Source organism: Gopherus evgoodei, chromosome 7 (genome assembly GCF_007399415.2).
Source record: "Gopherus evgoodei ecotype Sinaloan lineage chromosome 7, rGopEvg1_v1.p, whole genome shotgun sequence".
Lineage (NCBI taxonomy): Eukaryota > Metazoa > Chordata > Testudines > Testudinidae > Gopherus > Gopherus evgoodei.
In genome coordinates this window covers 6,988,082-7,012,676 of record NC_044328.1, presented here as the reverse complement: position 1 = coordinate 7,012,676, position 24,595 = coordinate 6,988,082, and the positions used below count along the sequence as shown (strand labels likewise).

At 43.8% G+C, this 24,595-nt stretch overlaps 1 protein-coding gene across 1 annotated transcript in view; it reads right to left on the bottom strand.

Annotated features, from left to right (window-relative positions):
• SORCS3 (sortilin related VPS10 domain containing receptor 3) overlaps positions 1-24,595 on the bottom strand; it is a 495,944-nt gene that overhangs the window by 233,823 nt on the left and 237,526 nt on the right. The window contains exon 3 of the mRNA XM_030570154.1: positions 6,074-6,173. Coding sequence (XP_030426014.1) covers positions 6,074-6,173 — 100 coding nt within the window. The remainder of the gene's footprint in view (positions 1-6,073; positions 6,174-24,595) is intronic.

Below are 24,595 nucleotides of genomic sequence, written 5' to 3'. Positions count from 1 at the left end.
GCCACTAATACTTTTAATGTTTTTAGAAGGTCTGTCTCTATAAGTCTATAATCTATAACTAAACTATTATAGTATGTAAAGTAAATAAGGTTTTTAAAATGTTTAAGAGGCTTCTTTTAAAATTAAATTAAAATGCAGAGCCCCCCGGACTGGTGGCCAGGACCTGGGCAGTGTGAGTGCCACTGAAAATCAGCTTGCGTGCCGCCTTCGGCACTTGTGCCATAGGTTGCCTACCCCTGGTTTAAACAGTTACAGACCACTGAGCAAACTCCAGTAAGTTAGTTCCCACACTCCTCCAGTAAATTAGGTACAGTAAGGATCACTATTCACCACTTTACCGATGAGGAAAACTGAGGAAGAGAAGCCAAGTCCTAATTCACAGTGACACCGGGAATTATTTGTCACATCCTGAGCCAAGGGCTGCTAGTCATTTAGTGGCTACCTTTTGAGTCAATGACAGAGCCAGGAATAGGACTCAAATGTTCTAAGATACATAACTGCTTGATCATTCTTCCTTCCACACTAGCTCCGGTTGGCACCGTCTGTGGTACACTTAGGTGTCTAAATACCTTTGAGGATCATAGCCTAACTCCCAGTGAAATCAGTGGGGGTCAGATGCCTTAATAGCTTGAGGAATTGGGCCTTGTGTGACCTTGGGCAAGTCCTTTCCCCTCTCTGTGCCTCAGTTTCCCTACCTGCAAAATGGAGATAAGGCTATTTACCTACCTTTGAGCTTTACAGATGAAAAATGCTACATGGCTGCAAAGCAGAGTTGGCTGAAATTATCTGATAATTTGACATTTCTATACTTTTTTTTTTGTGGTGAAAAATAGTCACTTCATAGACTCACAGACTCATAGACTCTAGGACTGGAAGGGACCTCGAGAGGTCATCGAGTCCAGTCCCCTGCCCTCATGGCAGGACCAAATAATATCTACACCATCTCTAATAGACATTTATCTAACCTACTCTTAAATATCTCCAGCGATGGAGATTCCACAACTTCCCTAGGCAATCTATTCCAGTGTTTAACTACCCTGACAGTTAGGAACTTTTTCCTAATGTCCAACCTAAATCTCCCTTGCTGCAGTTTAAGCCCATTGCTTCTTGTTCTATCATTGGAGGCTAAGGTGAACAAGTTTTCTCCCTCCTCCTGATGACACCCTTTTAGATACCTGAAAACTGCTATCATGTCCCCTCTCAGTCTTCTCTTTTCCAAACTAAACAAACCCAATTCCTTCAGCCTTCCTTCATAGGTCAATTGTTCAACGAGTTCTAGAAAAAGATGTTACTCTGAAACAATGCAGATTGCAAAGCAGGTAAGAGGCTGAGACAAAGCATTCTCAGTCGGAGATCTCCCTATGGTACAAACTTGCAAAGGACAAGAGGCGAATCCAGAGTCAGACTGTCTTTAGGAAATACTGCAAAACCTGCCTCTTCAGAAAGGCCTTTCCAGTGCAAGAATGACGCTCGCAACATTGGCACTCCCGTCCACCCCAAAAAACCCAGTCAACTGAAAGCCCCTGAAATGAATCAACCTAAACTAAAGGAAATTAATATGCATATAATAAATATATAAATAATTAAAAATTGAAACCTAAATTCCTATCCCAAGCAGATGTTTTACCCTGAAAGGAGAAATGTGCCAAGGACCCCAAGAAGTTCATTAGAGACTTTGCAACTGGTTTTACGTGGAAGGTACTGAGATGTTATGGTGATGGGTGGCAGGATAAAATCCTAGGATAGACAGACAGATTTTTAAAGGCAGGGAAGACCGTTGCACCATCTGGTCTGATCACCTGGATAGCACAGGCCACAGAGTTCCATCCAATTACTCCTGTACTGAGCCCCATAATTTGTGTTTGACTAACAAATGTTTCCTCACCTCACCCCAAAAAGGCATCCAATCTTAATGGATGGATGGATAGATAGATAGAAAGCATAATTCATTATTGCGTGTAAAGATCCTGGAGGTTGAAAGGTGCCATGCAGTTGCAAAGTACTGATAATATTAATCATTACTATGGGAAACAGGGGGCAGCCTGATATTAGGACACTAGCACCTCCTAATGACCTGTCAGCATAATGGCTCTAGGCACTACGGAAGAATGCCACTGAATTCAATAATTTGCCATTATGCTCCCCAAAACTGGAGGCAAGAGCTCTGCTTTAACATAAAAAAGGGGGGGAGGATTCGATCTTCTTGCCTTGTACTTTAGTTAAACCCAGGATAAGTTGCCAATTCAGGTAAATGATGTTTATACACCTGGCACTCAGCTGAATGCATAATTCCTATTTAGCAGTTGAATTTATAGGCTTCAAAGGAATCTGACAGGTAATTCCCACTCTAGTTCTTCAGGGCAGCCGAGAAGTGATTATCCTTCTCCCTAGTAAATCAGTTAGGAATGGATGGATGTAGCGGGGTCTCCTCCTCCAAGTAACTGTTAATAGTCTAAGGACTAATGAGCAGACAGCGTTAGCAGCAGTGTGCAAGCTAATCAAATCGACAGAAAGTGTGAGCATCTCTGAGTCTGATCGACAGCCTGGGCGGTTCAAACTCAGGGAGAAACTGATACACATTGTACAAACATTTCACCTGGGAATGGAGAGAGAGAGAGAGAGAGAGAGAGAGAGAGTGTTCATGTTGCCCTCTTGTGACAGCTAAACAAAGAGGTTGTAAGATTTACATCCAATGCACATGGGGAGTTACTGCCTATAGTTGTTTTTCATATTGCAGGAGTGCCTAGTGGCCCCAGTCAGAGACAAGTTCACCATTGTGCTACGTATTGTATGAACATTTAACTACAACAGAAATGCTCCCTGCCCAGAAAAGTTTATAGTCTAAGTATTTGGGGCTGCTTCTTGTAACATGCATTCATCTCTCTCTCATCCTTAGACAACGCAAAGGAGAGGGTGGCTCATGGTGACATGATCCTGGAGAATGACAAATCCAAGACAACCTAATACAGCAACGGAGATGCTCAAAGCACTTTACAAATTCTGTACATAGAAATCACACTTTGTCTTCCACCAATGTGGAACCAATCGGAGGTTGAAACAAGGCAGCTGTTGAACTGTGTGCAGCAACAATGCACGACCATTTAGGATAGGATGCAATTGAAACGGCAAGGAGCAAGTATACCTACTGGATGGTAGAACGGTCACCCAAGAAAGGACTACCGGGGTGGCCAGCCTGTGGCTCCGGAGCCGCATGTGGCTCTTCAGAGGTTAATGTGCAGCTCTTTGTATAGGTGCTGACTCCAAAGTGGAGCTACAGATGCCAACTTTCCAATATGCTGTGGGGTGCTCACTGCTCAACCCCCTGCTCTGCCTCAGGTCCTGCCACCACTCCACCCCTTCCCCCAAGGCCCCTGCCCCTTCCCCTGAGCCTGCCATGCCCTGCTCCTCCCCCCCTAGAGCCTCCTGCACACTGCAAAACAGCTGATTGTGGCAGGCAGGAGGCATGGGGAAGGAGGAGGAGGCGCTGATTGGTACGGCTGCAGGTGGGTGGGAGACACTGGGGGAAGAGTGTTAGCCGATAGGGGGCTGCTGACGTATTACCGTGGCTCTTTGGTAATGTTAATTGCTAAATTCTGGCTCCTTCTCAGGCTGGCCACTCCTGGACGAAGCTGTAAATCCAGAAGGGTTTCCGAAGTTGTTAGAAAACAGTATATCCCAAGGTTGTGATTAGGCAATAAGAGAACTCTGATGATTTAATACAGTAGATTCTGCTTAATAGCAACCCCAGTAGTAACTTTTGCTCACTAGCAACATTTTGCCTGCAAATGTTCCTGTCCCATGAACTTTGATATTAATGGGATATGGATATTGGCAACAGGCATGCCAGGCTGCCTGTTAACTTTATTAGAAGAGAGGTCCTACCTGTAATCGATTTGCTGGCTCTGAACCTATGCAGCCAGTTACTTCTGTTGCACATCCCAGCTTCCAAACACACTGACCATCTCTTGCTGACAAAGTTAGGGCTCTGGAGGCCCTACATGACCAGGCGCTAAGCAAACTCAAGTAGCTGAGAAGTTGGGTGTCTCAAGAGCCGTTGTTCGGTGCGTTAAGAATAGTGGTAACATTTCACAGGATCACACGATCAACACAACCCGGGGCAACAAGCAGTAATGTGATGGCCAGGATGGCTCTTTATATATAAACACTATAGTAAAATTATGTGCTGCTGCACTCGGTGTCCCACAGGCGGAGGACCAATGTAAGGACATACAGCACAGCAGGCTAAGATCTAAATTTGCTCTCCTCGTTACAGGGTAACAATTATGGCTGGTTTTGATTGTGCCTTTTTGCATTTTATTTTTCAACATTGTATCAAGCAGAAATTAAATAAACAGTAGCTCAGCTTCTACAATTATTGTTTCTTTGCACAAGTACATGTATGCATTCACCTGAAAACAAAGCCATCCGCTTCCTGGAAACTGCCAGATAATGGCACCATTTTGCGGGGAAACAAGTGGTTGCTAATAAGCAAAGCTGCTAATAAGCAAAGTGTACTGTATCTGCAACCTGATATCTTGCTCCAGATCTTAGGTGGGTGAAATTGCTCTGGAAACAGAATGAACTGGAATCAGCTCTCCAGCTTGCTTCGTAGAGCCATAGCTTTTAAGGCCAGAAGAGATCATTGTGATCCTCTAGTCTGAGCTGCTGTATAACACAAGCCAGAGAATTTCATCCAGTACCAACAGACTGTCTCCATATCAATCCTGTGCACTAGATCTCACAAACCAGTTCAGAATCAACCCTATCTGATGCTTGCGTGGTTTCAGTTACACTCAGTTGAATAAAGTCTCTTAATGAGGCCAGTTGTCATCTTTCTGACTTGCCTTTGGACTCTCAAAAAATGACTCCTTTGAGCACAACAGCTGGGACCTTGTGGGGGCAGCAGTGATAAAATCTGTACAGCAAAATGCAAACAACTTTGTCCCATTTCACTCAGAACATTGACAAGGTGAAGATAATTTCCACGAGAATTCAGCCTCTGCTTTGAAAAAAATGAAAAAGCTGCCATATACATATGGGTATAGGAGTTCTGGCTGATTGTTATAGAAATGTGCCGGCCATAAAGATTCCAGACAGAGAAATAAACATGAGGCCTGAAACCTCTGTGGCCTGACCAGTGATTGAAAAAACAATAGTAAATAATAATAGCAGCAAAATATAACTCTGCAAAGCTATAGAGAGAGACATGATACAGGCAGTTGGAAAATGATCAAACATAATAGTCTCTGAGCCTGCCTAACATGCAATACTGATACAAGCATTTAGCTAGAGCAATCTTGGTCTGACTTCCAGGGGCAGCTAAAAGTGCCAGGCCTCTGCTAGTTCCCTGAACCACCACAATGATGACTTTAAATCAAAAAGCACTCAGTAGTCACGCTCCGTCTGTGGTCTGTGAGTCAGCTGCAGCTTTAATTGCATCATGTGGGAAGCTTGGGCAGAAGGCTTGAAAGCTATGACATCATGTTCTCTCCCACAAGTTCCACTCAAAGCTTGGGTCCCAGCCCACAGTTCCACACACAAACATATCAGCCCTCTGACATGACGTAACCAGCCACAGGTGTCAGTTACAGCTTTTCCTCCAACTCTTTTGCTAAATGAAGGAAACTTAAAAGGAAGCAGCGTGGAATGCAAGGAAGGGATGTCCTTTACTTGGTGTTTCCAATACTAAGTGGCTGATAATAAGGCAAGGAGAGGTGCATTCGTTGAAATCAGCAGAGGCAAGTGTATCAAAAACATTTGTGTGAATTCAGCTTATTTGGAGGTAGAACAGCAACAAGTAAATTTAGCTCCCTTATTTCTCTAACAACAGACTAGACACTTTCTGCATGAGTTTAAGGGCTTGATTCTGATCTGTATTACTGCCATGTAAATCAAGAGTAATTCCTCTGAACTTCACGGAGTTACACCAGTGTAAATTAGGCCAGATTCATGTCCTTGGGTGCCTCAGGATTCACTGCTGGATTTTGCTTTAGGATCAGAATTCTTTTGAATTGAATGAAGCAAGGATGGTAATTTTGTTTCTATGGCTACCAGACTAATGGATCTCCCTTACCTTCCTCTTGTTCGTAGGACTGACATAAAGGTAGCTCAGCACAGTCTTCAGGCCCACTTTGTCATTTAGCTTTTCATAGGTAGTGCCATAGTCCGTTGACCTGCAGGGAAGAAGAGACAAAAAGAAAATAGAAGGTTATTCAAACGTTGGGGAGAAAAAATAGCACCTGAACAGATGCCTGAGGCTGCGCATTCTTGTTCCTAAACCTGAGGTTTCATTCCAGGGAGAAGATGGAAAGGAGAGGAGAAAGACCTTGAGCCCTTTAGGGCAGAGACTGTGTCTACATCTACTGCTCCCCATTCTGCAATGAGAATCACATGGGCAAACCCCTGTGCCCAGGCAGAGCCCCACTGATTCCAGGTGCACTCAGGTGGTTTTCAATGGAGGATCAGGGCTGTTTGTAGGTTCCTAAGAATGATAGCCTGATCCCACGCCGCACCCTGGACACTCCCGTACAATTTGTATTTAAAACAAATAGAACAGATGAGTCCACAGCAAAAACCTTGAACACATTCTCCCCCCGCCCAGAGATCGGGATCAAAATCCATATCCACATCGTAGCAACTGAGTTCATGTCTAAATCAAATGTATCCATACTGCCATCTCTAAAACTCTGTCGCCCACATGCTGATCTGTGCCAGGTGTTTTATTTTTCTGCGTTAGGTAGAGAGATTCAGGCAGATCCCACAAGAGACAGCAGATGATCTGGGGGCGACGCTGCCCATTTGTGACTGGCAAAAAGCACTGCTTCCATCAGAAAGGGGTTTCTGCAGCTTTCTCCTCCTCCCCTCTGAGGGCATTTGGAATCTGTTCCCCTTGTTTGTTGCTTCTCTGTGTTTTCACCTTCCCCCACCCCCACAAAAAACTAATGTCCATGTAGTCTGCTATCCTGTCTCCAACAGTGGACAATTCCAGATGCTTCAGGGGAGGATGTAAAATCCTCACTATGCACCTAACTGTGCAAAATTCATGGCCTGGGAAGGAATTGCCTCCTGACCCTTTATGGTGATCACTGCTCAGTTTATGCCCTGAAGCATGAGGATTGGTGGCCTTGGCATGTTCTCTTGTCCCTTTCCTCCTCCCCCCCCTTTCCCCTTCATCCTCCTCCTCATATATTTGAATAGAAAATATTCAGGAATGCAATGCACTTGCTAGATGTATGCTCCCTCTGATACCAGCTGTAGGACAGGTGTTAGTTATGATTTCAGGGTCACTGGTTCTGGTTTTGAAGTGTCAGGGGGTGCTGTGATCAGTACTCTGATACCTACGCATCTGCTGCAGAAATGGGCCATGCACGTCTCCCAGTGCCAAAGTGAAAAGCATTGCTCCCCTAAAGAGTATAATAGAGCTGCTACAGATTCCCTGCCAATTGACTGTAGAGTCTGATTGATTCCACAGTCTGTCCTCAGCCTGCCTGTTTTACTGCTTCAGTGTGGATAATGCACCCGGGCATCATACTGAGATAGTCCAATGTTGGTGTTGTCCACTGCAAAGTATCAAAACAAGATGTCTGGGGCCAGGCTCCAGAATAAATCAGTGGTGGAATCCATAAGGTGGGAAGCCCAGTTACTGTTACCAATGGGGCTATGACATCTCATCATGCCTTTGGTCCCAATTTTTGCAGTTGGTCTCATCTTAAAATGAGCTAAACCAACCGCAATGACTTGAACACCCACAGAGCATGAGGTGTTTGGAAGCTTAATCAGATTCCAGTTTGTATGGCTTGAGCTTATCTGTACTAAATCTATCTAGGTATCAATACCCAGATCATCACTGAAGTAGCTGGTTGACTTCTCCCTCTCAAAAAATGTTGAAACTAAAGAGTCTGATGGATAAAACTGAATAATCCAAGAGTAATTAACTCAGCTGTATGGGGCACCCAGAACATGCACATTCATTGGGGCAGGAATCTTCAAACCTATGCTAAATGCTTTGTAATGGAAATAGGATGAACACTGATGTATCTCTTTGGTCTGGCCCCCACCAGCAGCGCTGAAGCTCTGAACAACCAGATCCATGATTATGCAAGGGAAAGATACAATATATCATGTAGTGAAAACCTGACAATGGAAGAAATCCCTAATTTCAATCAGTGTTCAAATCAGTTTCAATCAGTGTTCAAATAGAATACAAAAAGTAGTTTAATATTCCCACAAAGCCAGTTTGGTTTTGTTCCCATCATTACTTGCAGATCTCCCAAAAAGAGATCTTGTAAAGATGTCCTAATGACCCTTTCTCATTAGCCCATTATCAGTCACTTGACTTGCCCTTTCAAAGAATAGGTAGAGAGGAAGTATGATCGTTATTTCTTTAGCTTTCCTTGTGCTCTCTGTATTTCAATGACGGACAACAACGGCTTTGCAGAAAGTCTCAAAGGACATCACAGTAATACTCTGAACTTCCGTAACATCTTCTGTCAAGAGATCCTGAAGCATTTGACCAGAATTAATCCATTCAGACTCATAAAGTCCCAGTGGCTGCATCGGGAAACATTATCCCCATTTTACAGATGAAGAAACTGAGGCATTGGAGCGGTGAAGGCCAAATGTTTCAAACTAGGGTGTTTAAAGTTACGCATCTAAATGCATATCTAGCCACCTGAATTGAGGAGTGCTGAACCCCTATAGGTACCAGCCTTCTTTTCTGGAAACCAACCTAGTTATTTAGGTGCCTAGAACGAGTGAGCTGTCTAACATTGGGCACCCAAGTCTAAACATTTTGGCCCAAATGACTTGCCCAAGATCACGCAGCAAATGGTGAAGCTGGGAATGAAAGGAGAGCGCTGACTCCACCTTTAACCACTTGACTGCACTCTCACAGCTATTAGCTAGTCACCTGTGCAGCCCCAGACTCCATAAGCAATTTAATGAGATCGCATGTACCTATGCTCATTCAGGGTTAGCTTCACCAAGGAGGCCAATGAGCTGCCCACTCAGGATCCCAGTAAACGGATTTTATGAGCCCAGTGCCCTCATAAAATTCACAGGCCTGAATTCCCAGCTCCCTATGCCATGCATGGAAAGAATTAGCAGCAGGAAACTGCCTTAATAACCCTTAATCCAGTTAGGGCAGTCCCCTGGCATGTGGGATACTCAGGTTCAATTCCGCACCCCTGATGTGGAGAAGGGATTTGAACTCGTACCTCTCAGTAGACTGCCCTAATCACTGCATTAAACTGAAGTTTATCCAGAGGGTCAGCTCCTTCTCTTCTAGGCAGGGTAGGTGTGCTCCCAGCAAACCGACCAGATCAGGACCCAAAGACTACATAGGCAGGGGAACGTCTAGTGCGTGAATCCCACTGGGAGTTAAGCACCAAACCGCTAGGTGGGGTAAGGACTATGCTGGGTGTGTGCTCAGCTGCTGAACACATCAGGGACATTAACAGTGAAAATTTAGGTGCCTAGGGAATTTAGGCACCTTCAGGGTTAAGAAGCAGCTGAGTGGCAGGAGGGAGGGTATTGTGAATGCTGGACACCTAAGTCCCTTCATGAATCTAGCCCACAGTGGCTTTACTATGATATCTCCATTTCCAACTTCCACGGTTCAAAGACCATCCACTTCAGAGCAGCCAGTGCCCAGAGGTCCACATCCAGAGGTGCTTTTACTGTATACATTTCACAAAGGATAGCTGAGCTAATGACCAAAGAGAGTCAGAATGGGCTATATTCCATTGATTTCATTAATGTGGTGCCTTTAAAGGGCCACACAGCAATTAATTTTGTTTACTCCAGTTGTAAGACACAGGAGGTGGAGGAGACAGTGAATCTAGAGGCTCGAGCACAAGCTACTGAGAGTCAGGATTCTTGGGTTCTCAACTCCTGTGACTCAGTTTACTGATCTGCAAACTGACTATAGCAACAACTAATATCAAAAATACTTAAATATTAGCAATAGCTACCTAAATATTATTTTATACGACAAAGAATTATATTCAGGATTAATTAGTGGATACGTGAAAATAACTGTACTGATAAAAAAATCTTTTGAAGTGATAATTAAGATGACCCATAGAAGGTTCTATGGGTCATCTTAATTATCACTTCAAAATTTTTTTTTCTCCTGCTGATGATAGCTCATCTCAATTGGTTAGACTCTTCCTGTTGGTATGCGTACTTCCACCTTTTCATGTTCTCTGTATGTATAAATATCTCCTGTCTGTGTGTTCCATTCTGTGCATCCGAAGAAGTGAGCTGTAGCTCACGAAAGCTCATGCTGAAATAAATTTGTTAGTCTCCAAGGTGCCACAAGTACTCCTGTTCTTTTTGCGGATACAGACTAACACGGCTGCTACTCTGTACTGATAAAATAAATAATGATGAATAACAATAGTATGATTAGCAATGGTGGAAGTTGTGACGATGAGAGGAAAGACACAGGCTTTCAGTAAAAGGTCGGAAAAGCTCATTCTGTTGTACATTCCCGCTCACTAATCTAACAACTAGAGCTTGGGAAGGAATTTTCACATGCTATTTTTTTTTCTGAGAAAAATTCAGATTCAGTGACATGGGAATGTTTAACAGATATGTGGATATTTTGACACTTTTCATTTTGAAATTAAAAAACATTAAAAAAAAATCAAAACAGCCAGTTTCAACATTTTCCAGAAGAAAATATTTTGATTGTTTTGTTTGAATTGACTTTTGGGTTCAAAATTGCCTTTAATTTTATTTTTTTTAATTAAAAAAAAAGAATCAAAAGCTCAAAATTTAAAAGAAACATTTTGATTTCGTCATAACAAAAGATTTGGTTTGACCTGAAATGCAATTTTTTTCAAAAAATTTCAGTTCTATTAATTTAAAAAAATATCATTTTCATTTCAACCCAAAATGATATTTTTAGTAATTGTAAAATTGCAAAATCCGACTCTCCTCAGAACCAGTTGCCAACTTTCACGTGGTAAATAAGCACCCAACTTTCACAATAAACCCCAAATCAAGCTGATCTCATTTCAAAATAAGGCCAAAACAAGCCAATCCCTAAGAACCCCAACACTCTATGTGACTAGAGCGCCCTGGCGTGCAGTCTGGGACTGTGGTGGGCCCACTGTGCACCCCTGACTCTCTCCCGCCCTTGCCCCTGCTTGCCCCTTGCCTGCAGCTGATTAAAAAGAGAAACAACAAGTTACAAGCCAAAAATTAGCCAATAAACAACTCACAAGCCAATTAAGCCAAAAACAAACCCAATTTCTGTGTTTTTTTCCGCGGGTTTGGCATATCTGCTCAGAACGCCTCATCATCAGTTTGCACCGTCGTGGCCAGTTTATCCACTCTCAACACAAAGCTGTTGGGACATCACCAGCGCCAAAGCAAAATGGTGCACCAGGTAAGAGAAAAGAAAGATAAACAGGCCCTTGCACATCTGCATGCTACAGTTCTGGTTGGGATATGCTACCGAAGCAGAGCTTTATATAACCTCCAAAGAGGGACCGGGGGGTCTCCACAGAATCCATTAGGCTCTTATTAACTTATTTTATATGGAAGACGCTCACTATGATGGCGAGCAGCAATACATAAACCCTAAGACAAACAGACTGATCTGTGTAGAGTAACTGTCATTGTCATATAAGCATGGGGAGGGAGGCCTGATGAGATCAAAGGTCAACTCCATTTTGGAATATGGGGTCTGGCCTGCAGGGGGCAGCATTCACTACAAGCTCCAAAAGGCTCTCATTGCTGTATTATGGGAAAACTATGTAACCCAGCCACGTTCTGGGTGCAGTGCTCTGTCCCACCTAGACCACTTAGAGAGAGAGATAAAATAAGTCTGCTCTACAGCCTTCACTCAAAGCTAGTTGGCTTTTACTCATGCGGTAGAGGCTCATTCACTAAGCTTCCGAGGTCGCAGGTTCAATTCTGCCCGCTGACTACTGCGGGCTGTTGGCATTACACATACAAAAAATAATTGACTTGTTCAATATAAGCCTCAGTGCAAAGTACCATGTGTCCATTCACCCTTGTATACACCATGCCAATGCCACCTGTATGGCTGAAGCAAATTACATTGAAGGAAGAATATCGACCGGTTTCTAGGGACAATGATTGCTTCGATCCAGTCCAAGGGAGGCATATGAGCCCTCTATTCAAATCAATCAACTTTCCTTGAAGCTACAGTGGCACTGAAATCTGTTTACTCCCCCTGGAAAAAGCAGATTAATAAGGTAAGTCACTTATTTGGTGCTTGTGGATTCTCCTGTAACCATATGGTAGTCAAAATGCAAGGGAGAGAAAATTACCTGCTTGATTCAACTGCCCTGACAAGCTATTAAGCATTTAAACCATGATGCACCTGCTCCCAAACTGTATTAGAGCGGGACTTGTGGACCTAATATGGAGTGAGAAAGTTACCTCTGGCAAGCCCAGTCGTAACTCAATGTAACGAGCACCTAAGGAAATCAATCCAATTCCCACATTTATATGAGTGTGGACTTCCTCACAAACCCTACAGATAAATAGGCCTGAGCCAGCACCTTCTAATATTGTAATAACAAGCACTCATCCCAGGGAAATGAAATGGAGGTGGCGGGAGAGAGAGAATATTGGAGCAGACAACAACCCACCTGGGACAGCCAGGAAGGAGGCGAGTGATATGAGCCTGTCTTCAGAAAGGACACGGTTACGCCAGCTGACTCTTGTCAGCAGAGCTGTCCCATCAGCTGGATCTCCCACCCCAACCCGCCCATGCTCTGGCAGGGAGAGAAAATGAAAATGGAGGGGTTTTGTTTGTTTGCATCTTGAATCATTCGGCTGAGGAAACAGGCAATAAAATATGGATCAGCCCCTTGGGGATGGAAGACCTGCAAACACTGGGACTTGTTTAGTGGGGAGTGTGCGTGTGTCTGAGCATCCCTGTAAGCAGAAGTCTTCTCTCTCCTGCAGGGTGAGCCATGGTGTTCATGTGCATTTTCTGTCTCCCCTTCCCCTACTGTCCCCTCTGAATGTGCCTCTGTCTCTGTCTGAGACGAAAGAATGTCTGGGGATGTGGTGAAATGTGCAGTGATCCCTGCAGAGCTTGACACCATCATTCAGGGATAGACCCAGTTCACCCATCAGTAACCCTGAAATCCCTGTAGCTACACCACCATGGCCTCCTAAGCACAGAGAGGAGCAGGAGCAATGCAAATCCTGCTGTCTCTCATCTGTATGTGAGGATCAGCAACAGTTTGCACCCATTGCTGGTCTTCAGTGGCTGAATCAGGGTTGTACCAGAGCTTAGGCCAGGCCTTAATTTCAGAGAGCATGAGGGACGGAAACGCTTGCTCCAGACTTACAAGTCATAGAAACCCTCTGTGAGTCACCAGCTTCCCACCCAGTTGGGGAGGCTGAGACGTGGAGGGCTGTATGTAACTGGCATGCATACCTGTGCGTTTAAAATGAAGAGTAAACGCACAGAACCTGGCGCATTAGACAGCTGACCCACTGCCCCATTTCACAATGCTGTTGTGGTCCCACCACCCCTTGTATGTCCCTCCTGTTCTCTCTCACAGCTTATTTCCACAGTGGCTGTGGGCTATTGGCACTCTATTTGTCCTATCCTGGGGATATTTCCCCCTGTACCACTTAAGACTCACTTGGGATCTGAGAGGTGCACACTCCTTGCACTGCTCCACTGCCCAGAAGTGAATTTCACCCTCCACAATTAGGATATTGTACAGCTACCAGTGCTCAAGCCCTCTGGGTCACTGTTACTGCAGGGGAGAGAATTTGTTCAAAGTCCCAATCAATGCTCTGTGACTTGGCAGTCAACAGGACCCAGGCCACTTTGGGTTGCGGAGTGCAATGGTTCACTCTGCTTCATCCTTGATGCCCCTTGGTTTGTTCCCCTGATGTTTCAATGTGTCCAGTGATGTGTTGCTGAGCATCCCTATGCAAGTGACACACAAATTGGGGGAGTGGTAAATAATCAAGAGAACATGTCACTGATTCAGGGCAGTCTGGATCGTTAGGGAAACTGGGCACAAGCAAACCCTTTAATACAGCTAATTGTAAACATATTTATCTAGGAACAAAGACTGCAGGCCATACTTATGGGATGGAGGACCCTATCCTGGGAAGCAGTGATTTGAGGCTGTGGTAGATAATCAGCTGAACGTGAGCTCCCAATGTGGCCAAAAGAGTTAATGCCATCCTAGGATGAACAAACAGGGGAATCTCAGGTATGAGAAGAGAAATTATTTTACCTCTGTATTTGGCACTCGTCTGACCACTGCTGGGATCCTGTGTCCAGTTCTGATGCCCACAATTCAAGAAGGATGTTGATAAATTGGAGAGGGGTTGGAGAAGAACCACAAGAATGATTAAAGCATTAGAAAACATGCCTTACTGTCCTAGATTCAAAGAACTCAATCTATTTACCTTAACAAAGAGAAGGCACAGGCTACCAGTATCTCCAAGGGAAACAAATATTTAATAACGAGCTCTTCAATATAGCAGAAAAAGATAAAACACAATCCCATGGCTGAAAGTTGAAGCTAGACAATTTCAGCCTGGAAATAAGGTGTAAACTTTTAACAGCGAGAGTAATTAACTATTGGAACAGTTTACCTAGGGCTGTAGTGGATTCTGAATCCCTGACAACTTTAAAATCAAGATTGGGTGGTTTTCTAAAAGATCTGCTCTAGGAATTATCTCAGGGAAGTTCTATGGCCGGTGTTATGCAGGAGGTCAGACCTGATGATCCCAATGGTCCTAGAACCTATGAATCCCCTGCACCCACTGGGGCCTGGGAGTTCTTTTCCTCACTTCAAAATATCAAGGATGCCACATGTTGCCTCTCTTTCTGTTGGATGACGTCTTGGATGACCCAGTCATGTGTAATGGAAGCTTCTTCAGCTCTTAGCTGCAGTAGGTACATGGAGCCAACTCCCTAGCAGGGAGAGCTTTGACTCAAAGCATTTTAGCTAAATAGGTGTTATCCAAAAAAAGTCAGCAAGTCTAACTATCTGAATAAAACCAATTTCCCTCTAGATTCATCCAGTCTCAGTTCCTTGGTATCTTGGATATCATAATTCTACCAATTCTCACAATACTTTCCAGGGTGGACAAGACCTGAATCTCTAATGTCAAAAACCAAATAGGTCACCTTTAAGTCTTTTGGTGAGCTCTTATTTGTCCTCAATTCCACTGATTTAAATTTTTCCACTTTAATGTGCATGGTCTCCAAACAAAACCCTGCAAAAGTTTCTCCTAAAGAACCAGCTCATGATACCAATGCAATTTTTACCCCTTAATGACAGCTTCAATCACCAAAGGTTTGCAAGACTTGAAGATGACCTCTGCTAATAAGCTTCAATTTATACAGTGCAGCGTAGATGAGCAAGGCAAAACTGCCTGTCATTGTGTATTAGTCATTATGATTCATAGTTCAAACTGAAGAAGATATGAGCCGTCTGGGAGCACTAGGTTTTTGTTTTGTTCTGGGGTGGGGTTTTTTTGACAGCAAAGGTATCCTCCGTGCTCCTTCAGTCTGAATCTTTGCAAGACTAGATGGCTCATGGGATTGGCAATAGGATAGAGCCTTCTACCACTAGGCTAATGATTAAAGCCTCACCACAAGCTAGCAGTGATCAACATTTGTTCTGTTTGATGGTTCTTCAGGGTTGATTGTGACAACTGGGCCGACAAATGGACCCGAACTGCAAACTCAACTGTAAAAATTATGTAAAAGTTAAAAAAAAAATGGCATAATCTATAACAACAAATGTTGATGGGAAAAGATACAAAAGGGGGGTGGAATAATTCTAAATTAGTCTAAACAAAAAGGCCAAATATATGATTCAAGGACTCTGTTGAAATTATGCTTGTTGAAATTATGCTTGTTAAAAACAGGATATGTGGAGCTGGAATTTAATGAGCCAAAACTGACATGTCAGATATTAAGTCTAATTGATGGACAACTATTCAACCCATAAAAGCAGCAAAGAATCCTGTGGCACCTTATAGACTAACAGGTGACATGCATCTGAGGAAGTGGGTATTCACCCACGAAAGCTCATGCTCCAAAACGTCTGTTAGTCTATAAGGTGCCACAGGATTCTTTGCTGCTTTTACAGATCCAGACTAACACGGCTACCCTCTGATACTATTCAACCCATGTCTCCCTTTTTGGGTCCTGAAAGAATGGGATTTTGTGGGGAAATGAAAGAACAAAAAAGAACAGACAGAGGCTACTAGAGTGTGCTTCACCATCATAGCTGCCAGCCTGGCTCTTTGCTGGGACCCCGGCCTCATTATCCCAAAGCTGAGAGGTGACCTGACCAGAATGGGGCAGAGAAAGAAACCCAGATAACCTCACCACCACCACCCCTCACCACCTCTGCCGGCTCCAGCTGAGTCCCAAACGCCATCTGGAATGACAGTTATTACTGTCTTTGGTACCATCTAAGAGACTATCAAAAAACAGGGCTTTTCCTAATAAGACTGGATTTTAAGACTGGACAATGTTCCTTCTCATTTTTTACATCCGTGTGTGGAATGAATTTTGTTATGTGCACCAATATGGAGGTCATGTGTGATGGGGGTGGGGCGAGGGATTTGGAGTGTGAGAGGGGACTCAGGGTTGGGGCAGAGGGTGGGGCCAGGGATGAGGAGTCTGGGGTGTGGTAGGGGGCTCAGGCCTGGGGAAGAGAGTTGGGGTGTGGCTCTGGCTGAGGAGTGGGCTCTAGGGTGGGGCCAGAGATGAGGGGTTTGGGGTGTGGGAGGGGGCTAAGGGCTAGCGCAGAGGGTTGGGTGCAGGGGCTCTGGCTGGGGTTGTGGGCTTTGGAGTGGGGCTGGGGGTTGAGGGGTATGGGTTATGAGAGAGGGCTCACGGCTAGCGCAGAGGGGTGGGATGTGGCCAGGATTGAGCGGTTTGGGGTGTGCGAGAGGGGCTCAGGGTTGGGGTGCAGGATGGGAGGGAGGACTCTGGCTGGGGCCTCTGGAGTGGGGCTGGGGATGAGGGATTTGGGGTGCAGGCTGCCCTGGGGCTGTGGCAGAGAGAGAGAGAGAGAGAGAGAGAGAGAGGACTCCCACAGCAGCCCAGGGCTGGGGGAGAGGCTCCTCTCCCCACCACAGCTCTGCATGCCCCCTACCATTCCCCCTCCAGTCCAGGTCCCTGTGGCTGCATGCCTGCGCAGCCCTTGATAGCCTGCTGTGCGGCCGTGCAGCTTAGAGGGAACTTAGGACTTTAACAGCAGCAATGACTTCTCCAGCCCAACACAACAAACTTATTCTCTTCTCCAAAGGCTAGTTATCATCATCATCTTTGATACCCTCTAAGAGACTGTCAAACAACAGCGGGGGGTTCCTTCTCAAAACTCTCTATAGCTAAGGGGAAAGAGGATGAAGGATGCTGTTAAAATGGAAGCCTTACTTAAATTTTACATTTCAAATGCTTTACCTATTTTCCTTCTTTTCTGTATCTTTAATAGAAGGTTAAAAGGATTTTTAATGAGTCTGTGCCCTGATGCTAAGCAGTCTGAGGTCCCTGCATGCCTTGCCCCGAACCTTGGTAAACATTGTTTTTAATGCTGGACAGTGACATGGCATGTTAACATCTTTACCCCATTTATTTCCCCTACATAAATACAACAGGTCTCTGTGGTCACAATTCTGTTCTCATTAGACAGCTGTCCACATCACAGCGAGCACTAATTGGCAACTTTAGTTTGATCAACTTGGCAAGGAGTCTGACCCTGAAAAGTGGTCTCTACAGGCCAGGGTTGAGCAGTGTTGCTTGTATCTGCCCATCTCTACTTGTCCTCTGGGAAAATAGGGGACCCTCTGGATAAATCCAGTGATGCGACTATTCAGAAGGTCCCTCAGCAATGGGCTGCCTGAATGGCTTTGGACCCACCCTCTGTAAGAGGCTCAGAAGCTGCACTCAGCTATGTCCCAGAAAAGGAACTGCAACATTTCCCACGTCCTATGTGAAGTGGAGATGGGCATGAACTGAAGCTCCAGCTTTAAACACATCAGATCTTGAGGAAAGTTTGAATCCGGACCTGGGTCTGAGCTATGAAGCTTCAGCCTGGCCCCATTAGTAAGGGTAGTTTAACTTTTACAGAAGCTGTTGCTGATGCTTAAGAGCAAACCGTGACCACCTGTAGTCTGTGTATATCCTGCCAGAAAAATATCTCCAGGCTTTCATTCATCTGCAGTAAGCCAGCAGCTGGAAAACGACCCGAGCCGGAGGCAGCAAAGAATACAGGTGACGCTCTAGCTCTTCCTAAGATCGTGACATTGTTCAGTGGTTGTGACCAAAGCAGGAGCTAGAGATGTTTTCTCTCCATTCTACTCAGCGTTATCTCTGTGCCACCTACGGTCTACAGAGCAGAGATGGGGATGTCAGAGAGGTCCATAGTAACGGAGTGGTGTCAGCTTCCCAAATGATCTTTTTGGCAGAATTTTGCATGAAAGTATTTTTCTGATGTCACGGTTTTGCTCTATGTGCTACTTTCAGAAAATAAAGTCAAGACAACAAATACATTCTCGTTCTATCTTAGGTCATCAATCCACTCTACAAACATAAATTAATTAAGCCTCATGCCACCCCTGAGAGGTAGCTGATAATATACACTCATTTTACACATGGGGAAACTGAGGCACAGAACTTTTTTTTTTTTAAGGGTTGGATTTAAAAGATATTTAGGAGCCTAAGATGAAAGATGGCTACCTTGTAACCCCCGTTGATCTCAATGCAGGCTAAGCATCTTTCTTCATCATTAGGTGTGTAAATGCCTTTAAAAATCTGGCCCTAAGTGACTTACCCAAGGTTGCGCTGTGGTAAAGCGAGGCAGAGAAACTCGTGTCCCCTGAATCCCTGTGCTGAGTGTTAACACAAGATCGTCCTTCCTTGGAATTTACTGATGCTCCAACACTGGTAAATACGTTACACTTAAAATTAGTCTCCATGCCAAGCAATGTGCTGGAAGTGTGCACTGTTCAGTAAAGAGCGAGAGAACCCGCCAGGTTATAAAACTGGATTGATCTGACAGTGCTGAGTATGTAAAACAAACTGGAAGGAAAGCTGAAGGTGGGGGATGGAAGGCAGAGTGCACAGAGGTTCATGGTAAACACCATGGAAAAGGCTCAGTACGCAAGCAGCAGGAGTAATTAAAAGAAGGAGACAATGGGGCCTTGAAGAGATGGCAAAGGAAATTTATTACTGGGGAGGGAGGCACCACAAAGGGATGAAATAAATTTGTCACCTTGATATGTTCACAGAGAAGAGGATAGACAGCAGATGCTGAGGAGAGAGAGAAATTTCCCCCAGAGTGAAGGGGGCACAAGAGGAGGAAATATGGGAAGAAAATCTGAGGCTCACACTCCAACACAGGCAATTAGGAAACTAGAGCATTTCGGACAAGGATCTAGCTTCCCTCACTCTTCTCCTCCCAATGGACAATCAGAGCAGTAATAGCAACACGGTGCCCATTGTTAGAGCACAAGAGATTTGGCTTTGGCTTCTCTGCTGAGCCTGCCAGCAAGGTGTTTGGTAGCACCATTTGGCACCATTAGGCTGCTCAATTAGGAGTGGGACTGAGACCTTATCCTCATGGGGCATTTGCCCCATGGCAGCCATTGGTGACCAGCTGCAAATCCCTAGTGTGGCCAAGCAAGGCTGCCCTGTGCATCAGTGGAGCTTACACCCTGCCTGAAACCTCTGCATGCCACAGCTGTGCTCTCTCACAGCGGCCTGCTCTGACTACACTGAGGCTTTGAGCCTGTGCAGCCCCATGGATAAGAACATAAGAACGGGCAGACTGGGTCAGAACAAAGGTCCATGTAGACCAGTATCCTGCCTTCCGACAATGGATAATATCAGGTGTTTCAGAGGGAATGAACAGAACAGGGAATCAGGAAATGATCCATCCCTGGATGGTTGTAATCAGTGCCAATTCTCACTCGGACAACACCGGAGATATCCGCTCCTTTCCCACTGGTCGCAGAAACACTGCTAGATGGTAATGACTGTCGTTCTCTTTAGACTGGTGGCGTGGGGCATTTGAACCAAAAACCTAGAGCTAGGAAGTTTCAGCTCCTATTGCTATTATGGTAGGATCCTCTCATCCGTTTCTTCTAGCCACTATTGTTATTACTTAGATATGAACGATGACAGTTTGTCATTACTCACTCTTTGTCTATTTGGTTTTAAAGGGTTGATAGGTTTATGCTCCTTGCAGTTTGGATGTGTTTTAATTTTTGAGGGCATGTGTCTATGCATCCTTGGCAGACAGCGTTAATGACTTGATTCCAAACACACTATTGATTTCAGCACATAGGAGACCTAATGGCACAGTTAGGATATTTGTTCTAGAGAATGCTTTATAATCGAATAACCCTGAAGGATAAAAGGAAATTTTCATGACAAATCAGTTTATTAATTAGAAACATTGTCCCTCTAAGGGCTTTTTTTCCCTCTTTTTATTACTATTTTTGAAAATGTTGCCCTAACGATTCCCTTAGCCAATTTATCAATTACATCTGAAATACTGTGGTGTGAGAAAATTGCTTTAAATGTGGTCATGAAAGCAGACTCCGTTGTAGTACTAATGAAAGACCCTAAGATAAAGGATATCTAAATCAAAACTCCCTTAAAGTGGGGCTGAGAAAGGAGCGATTGGGGCATAGCAGTAGGCACAACCTTGGGCATTCTGGAGGTTCAGAGCTGAGCAATAGCCAGACAAGGAATTTTAGTGCTGGTGAAACATGATACAATCACCACCCTGGATGGTAGAGATCTCCATTTATCCCCAGGACAGGTAGAGCCCAAGCAACAGCAGTGCAAGGTGCCCTGGCAATGTGCTACAGACCTAAAGAGATCACCAGCTAGAGAAGATAGTTCATTCAAACCTTGGCTTCCCTGCTGACTGCTAACTAGTGTCCATGGTGGAATTAGCTTTGATGAGGAGGACGCTAGGGACTTGTATCATGTGACTGTGGTCATTGGGCATACAACTTGGTCTTGAGTTTCTTCTAGATGCTGTTGAACTGCCTCTGCTGATCTGAATACCATGGGGACAAGAACATTGGACATACCTGGTATTAGATGAGGTTAGGGATTCGGGCCAGGTCCCAGGATGAGGGAAGGGTAAGGTATTTTGTCACCCAAGTTTTTGATGCTCATCAGGAGACAGACAGTGACATACGTATCACAGACTTGGGGCAAGTCTCTTCATCTCTCTGTACCTCAGTTCCCCATCTGTAAAATGGGGATCACAACCCTTCCTTTGACTCTTATCTATTTAGATTAGCTTTCTGGAGCAGGAACCCTCTTTCACTCTACGTACATCTCCCAGCACAACTAGGCCCTGATCTCAGTTGAGGCCCCTATGATACAACTAACAATAAAGACTCAGATCTCCAGTTGATTTAAGTCAGCGTAGCTCCACTGAATTCAAGGGAATGGCATCAGTGAAGCAATTCAATTTACTCCAGCAGAGTTTCTGTCCCATTACACCCTGGGGAAACATGAGTTTGCAGAGAGTACTATGTTCACAAGGGATTGTCAGGACTTTGTGAAGGTTCTGAAAAACATATAAGACATTGCAGAAGTTTAAGCCTACAAGTGAAGGGGGGGCCCAACTTTTGAATCTGGAGCTGTGAACATCCATAGATACATCCCAGGCCAGTGCAGCCTTGAGAAGGGTGCAATTCATCAATTTTTCACACAATGTTTTCCCAGTGAAACAGAATCTCTGGCAAAAGACCTGTCTTAGTACAAAAAAACCCAGTATGTATAAAATTGGCACATCTCTGAATCCCTCAGAGTCACCAGTTGCAATTACCGCTGAACAGCATGATTCATCTATTCTGTCATGGAAGCTTGGGGCCCAGTGTGTCTATCTACCCCGCCATGGGAGCTTGAGGAAGAGCTCTCTCAGATTGAATTTCCCTCTTGTAAAGCTTTCCCCGTCATATTTCACGCACAGCACTCGGAGACTCATCTAACACACAATGCCTCAGCCAGGAGAATAAACTTGTTGGATTTTTTTCCCCCAGACAGAAGATCAATAAGTGGGAACAGCTTGAAAAGTCAATCAGGCTTATGAGGGTCCCCAGGGAGACAGTTGGAGACTTGTCATTGTAATGAAGGAATCACAAGAGGCACATCAGGATGTGTACAGCCTATCCCTGCTCAGCCAAGGCTTAGTAGCACCAGGACAAGAAATGCTAGACTGGAACAGCCTGATATCCTGGCTCCAGCAGTCGTCAATCCTGGGTACCGGAGGGGATGGTTTAAAACTCCCAGAACTGAGTTAATGACAATGATACACTATGGGGAGAAATATCACTCCCTGAAGCATGAGGGCCAATAACCCAGGAATTTTTTAGGCTAGCTAGTGTAACTACAAACAATTCCTCTTCTTAGTCATGCCCCAGCTCAGCAGAAACAGGATCAATCTTCTTGAGGACAAACTGGTTAGAAGAGCCAGGAGGAGGTTAAACTAATAACACAAGGGGAGGAAAAAAGAGGGAAGAAATGAGCACTCAGCACAAAATTGAGATACCAAGAATAAAATTAATCAAGGAACCAAAGGACTTGAAAAGAAGAAATTCTTTAACTGCCTATACCCAAAGCTAGGAGCATGGGTAAGAAACAAGAGGAGCTGGAATTGCTCATTATGAGCATAAATTTGATCAAGTTGGTATTACTGAAACCTGAGACAATATGACTCCCATGACTGAAATTTTAAAATCAATGGTTATAACCCATTTAAGAAGGCTCAAGTGGGTAAAAGAGGTGGTACACTGTGTAAAAAATGCTATTACCTTTTTCTGAGCCTCAAACCATTCAGAAGAAAGTGATCTGAAATGCTTACAGATCAATGTCCTAACAGATAAAGCACAAGATGGGGTATTAGTTGTGATCTGCTACAGAACACCAACACCAGGGAAAAATCACAATCCCACAACTGAGAAAAAAGGCCATATTGGTTACAAAAAACTTGACCTGGGTTAGAGGGGAAATGAAGGCAGCTACAAAAAATAAATAAATGGAAGAAAAGGGAAGTTGATAGTAATGTCTACACATCAAAAGCTAGTAATTGAAGAAAATTGATAAGTGAAGCAAAGGGACACAAGGGAAAATTTATGGCCAGCCGAGGTAAGGAAAAGAAGAATTTTTTAAAGTATATTAGGAACAAAAAGTTTCCATTACTAGATGGAAACCATACCATTATCAATAATAATGCAGAAAAGGTAGAAATGTTCAATAAATATTTCTGTTCTGTATTTGGGAAAAATAGATGCTGTAGTAATATCATATGATAATATTTTTTCCATTTTAGCTCAGGATGATGTTAAGCAGAAGTCAAAATTTCTAAATGAGCAGGTCCAGATAATCTGCATCCAAAAGTTTTTAAACAGTAGGCTGTAGAGCTTGCTGTACTATTAATGGTGAGTTTCAATGAGTCTTGGAACATGGAAGTTCCAGAAGACTGGAAGAAAATTAATGTAGTGCCAATATTTAAAGAGAACAAACAGGATGACATACATCCCAGGCAAGATAATGGAGTAACTAATATGGGACTCAATTAATCAAAAATTAAAGGAGTGTAATATATTCAATGCCAGTCAATGTGGGTTTATGGAAAATAGATCCTATCAAACTAACTTGGTATCTTTGTTGATGATATGACAAGTTGGTTGATAACAGTCATAGTATTGATGTAATAGACTTCTGTAAGGCATTTGACTTGGTATTGCAAGACATTTTGATTAAAAAACTAGAAACATAAGATTAACATGGCACACCTTAAATGGGTTAAAAGGTGGCTAACTGATAGGTCTCAGAATTTAACTGTAAATAGGGAATCATCATTACAGGTGGGTTTCTAGTGGGGTCTACAGGGAACTGTTCTTATTCCAATCCTATTTATCAATGACCTGGAAAAAAAGTCATCACTGATTAAATTGGCTGATGACAAAAATTGGGGGAGTGGTAAATAATGAAAAGCACAGGTCACTGATTCACAGCTATCTGGATTGCTTGGTAAACTGGACTAAAGCAAACAATGTTTGTGGTAATACGGCTAAATGTAAATCTACATACACAATGGGGGATGCTATGATTCTGAAAAAAGATTCGGGGTGTGTGATGGATAATCATCTGAACATGAGCTCCCAGTGTGGTGCTGTGGCTAAAAAGGCAAATGTGATCCTTTAATAATAGGGGAGTCTCAAATAGGAGTAGAGAGTTTATTTTAACTCTGTATTTGGCACTGGGGTGATGGTTACTGGAATCTTGTAACCAGTTCTGGTGTCCACAATTCAAGAAGGATGTTGATAAATTGAAGAATAGAAAAGTCAGAAAAGAGTCACAAGAATGATTTAAGGATTAGAAGATCTGATGAATAGTAATAAGCTACATAGACTGAGATCTTTGAGTCTAACAAAAAGAAGGTAAGTGGGTTACTTGAATACAGTATACAAGTATCTACATGGGAAACAAATATTTAACAATGGGCTCATCAGTCTTGGTGATAAAAGTATAACATGATCCAATGACTGCAAGCTGAAGCTAGAGAGTTTTAGGACTATAAAT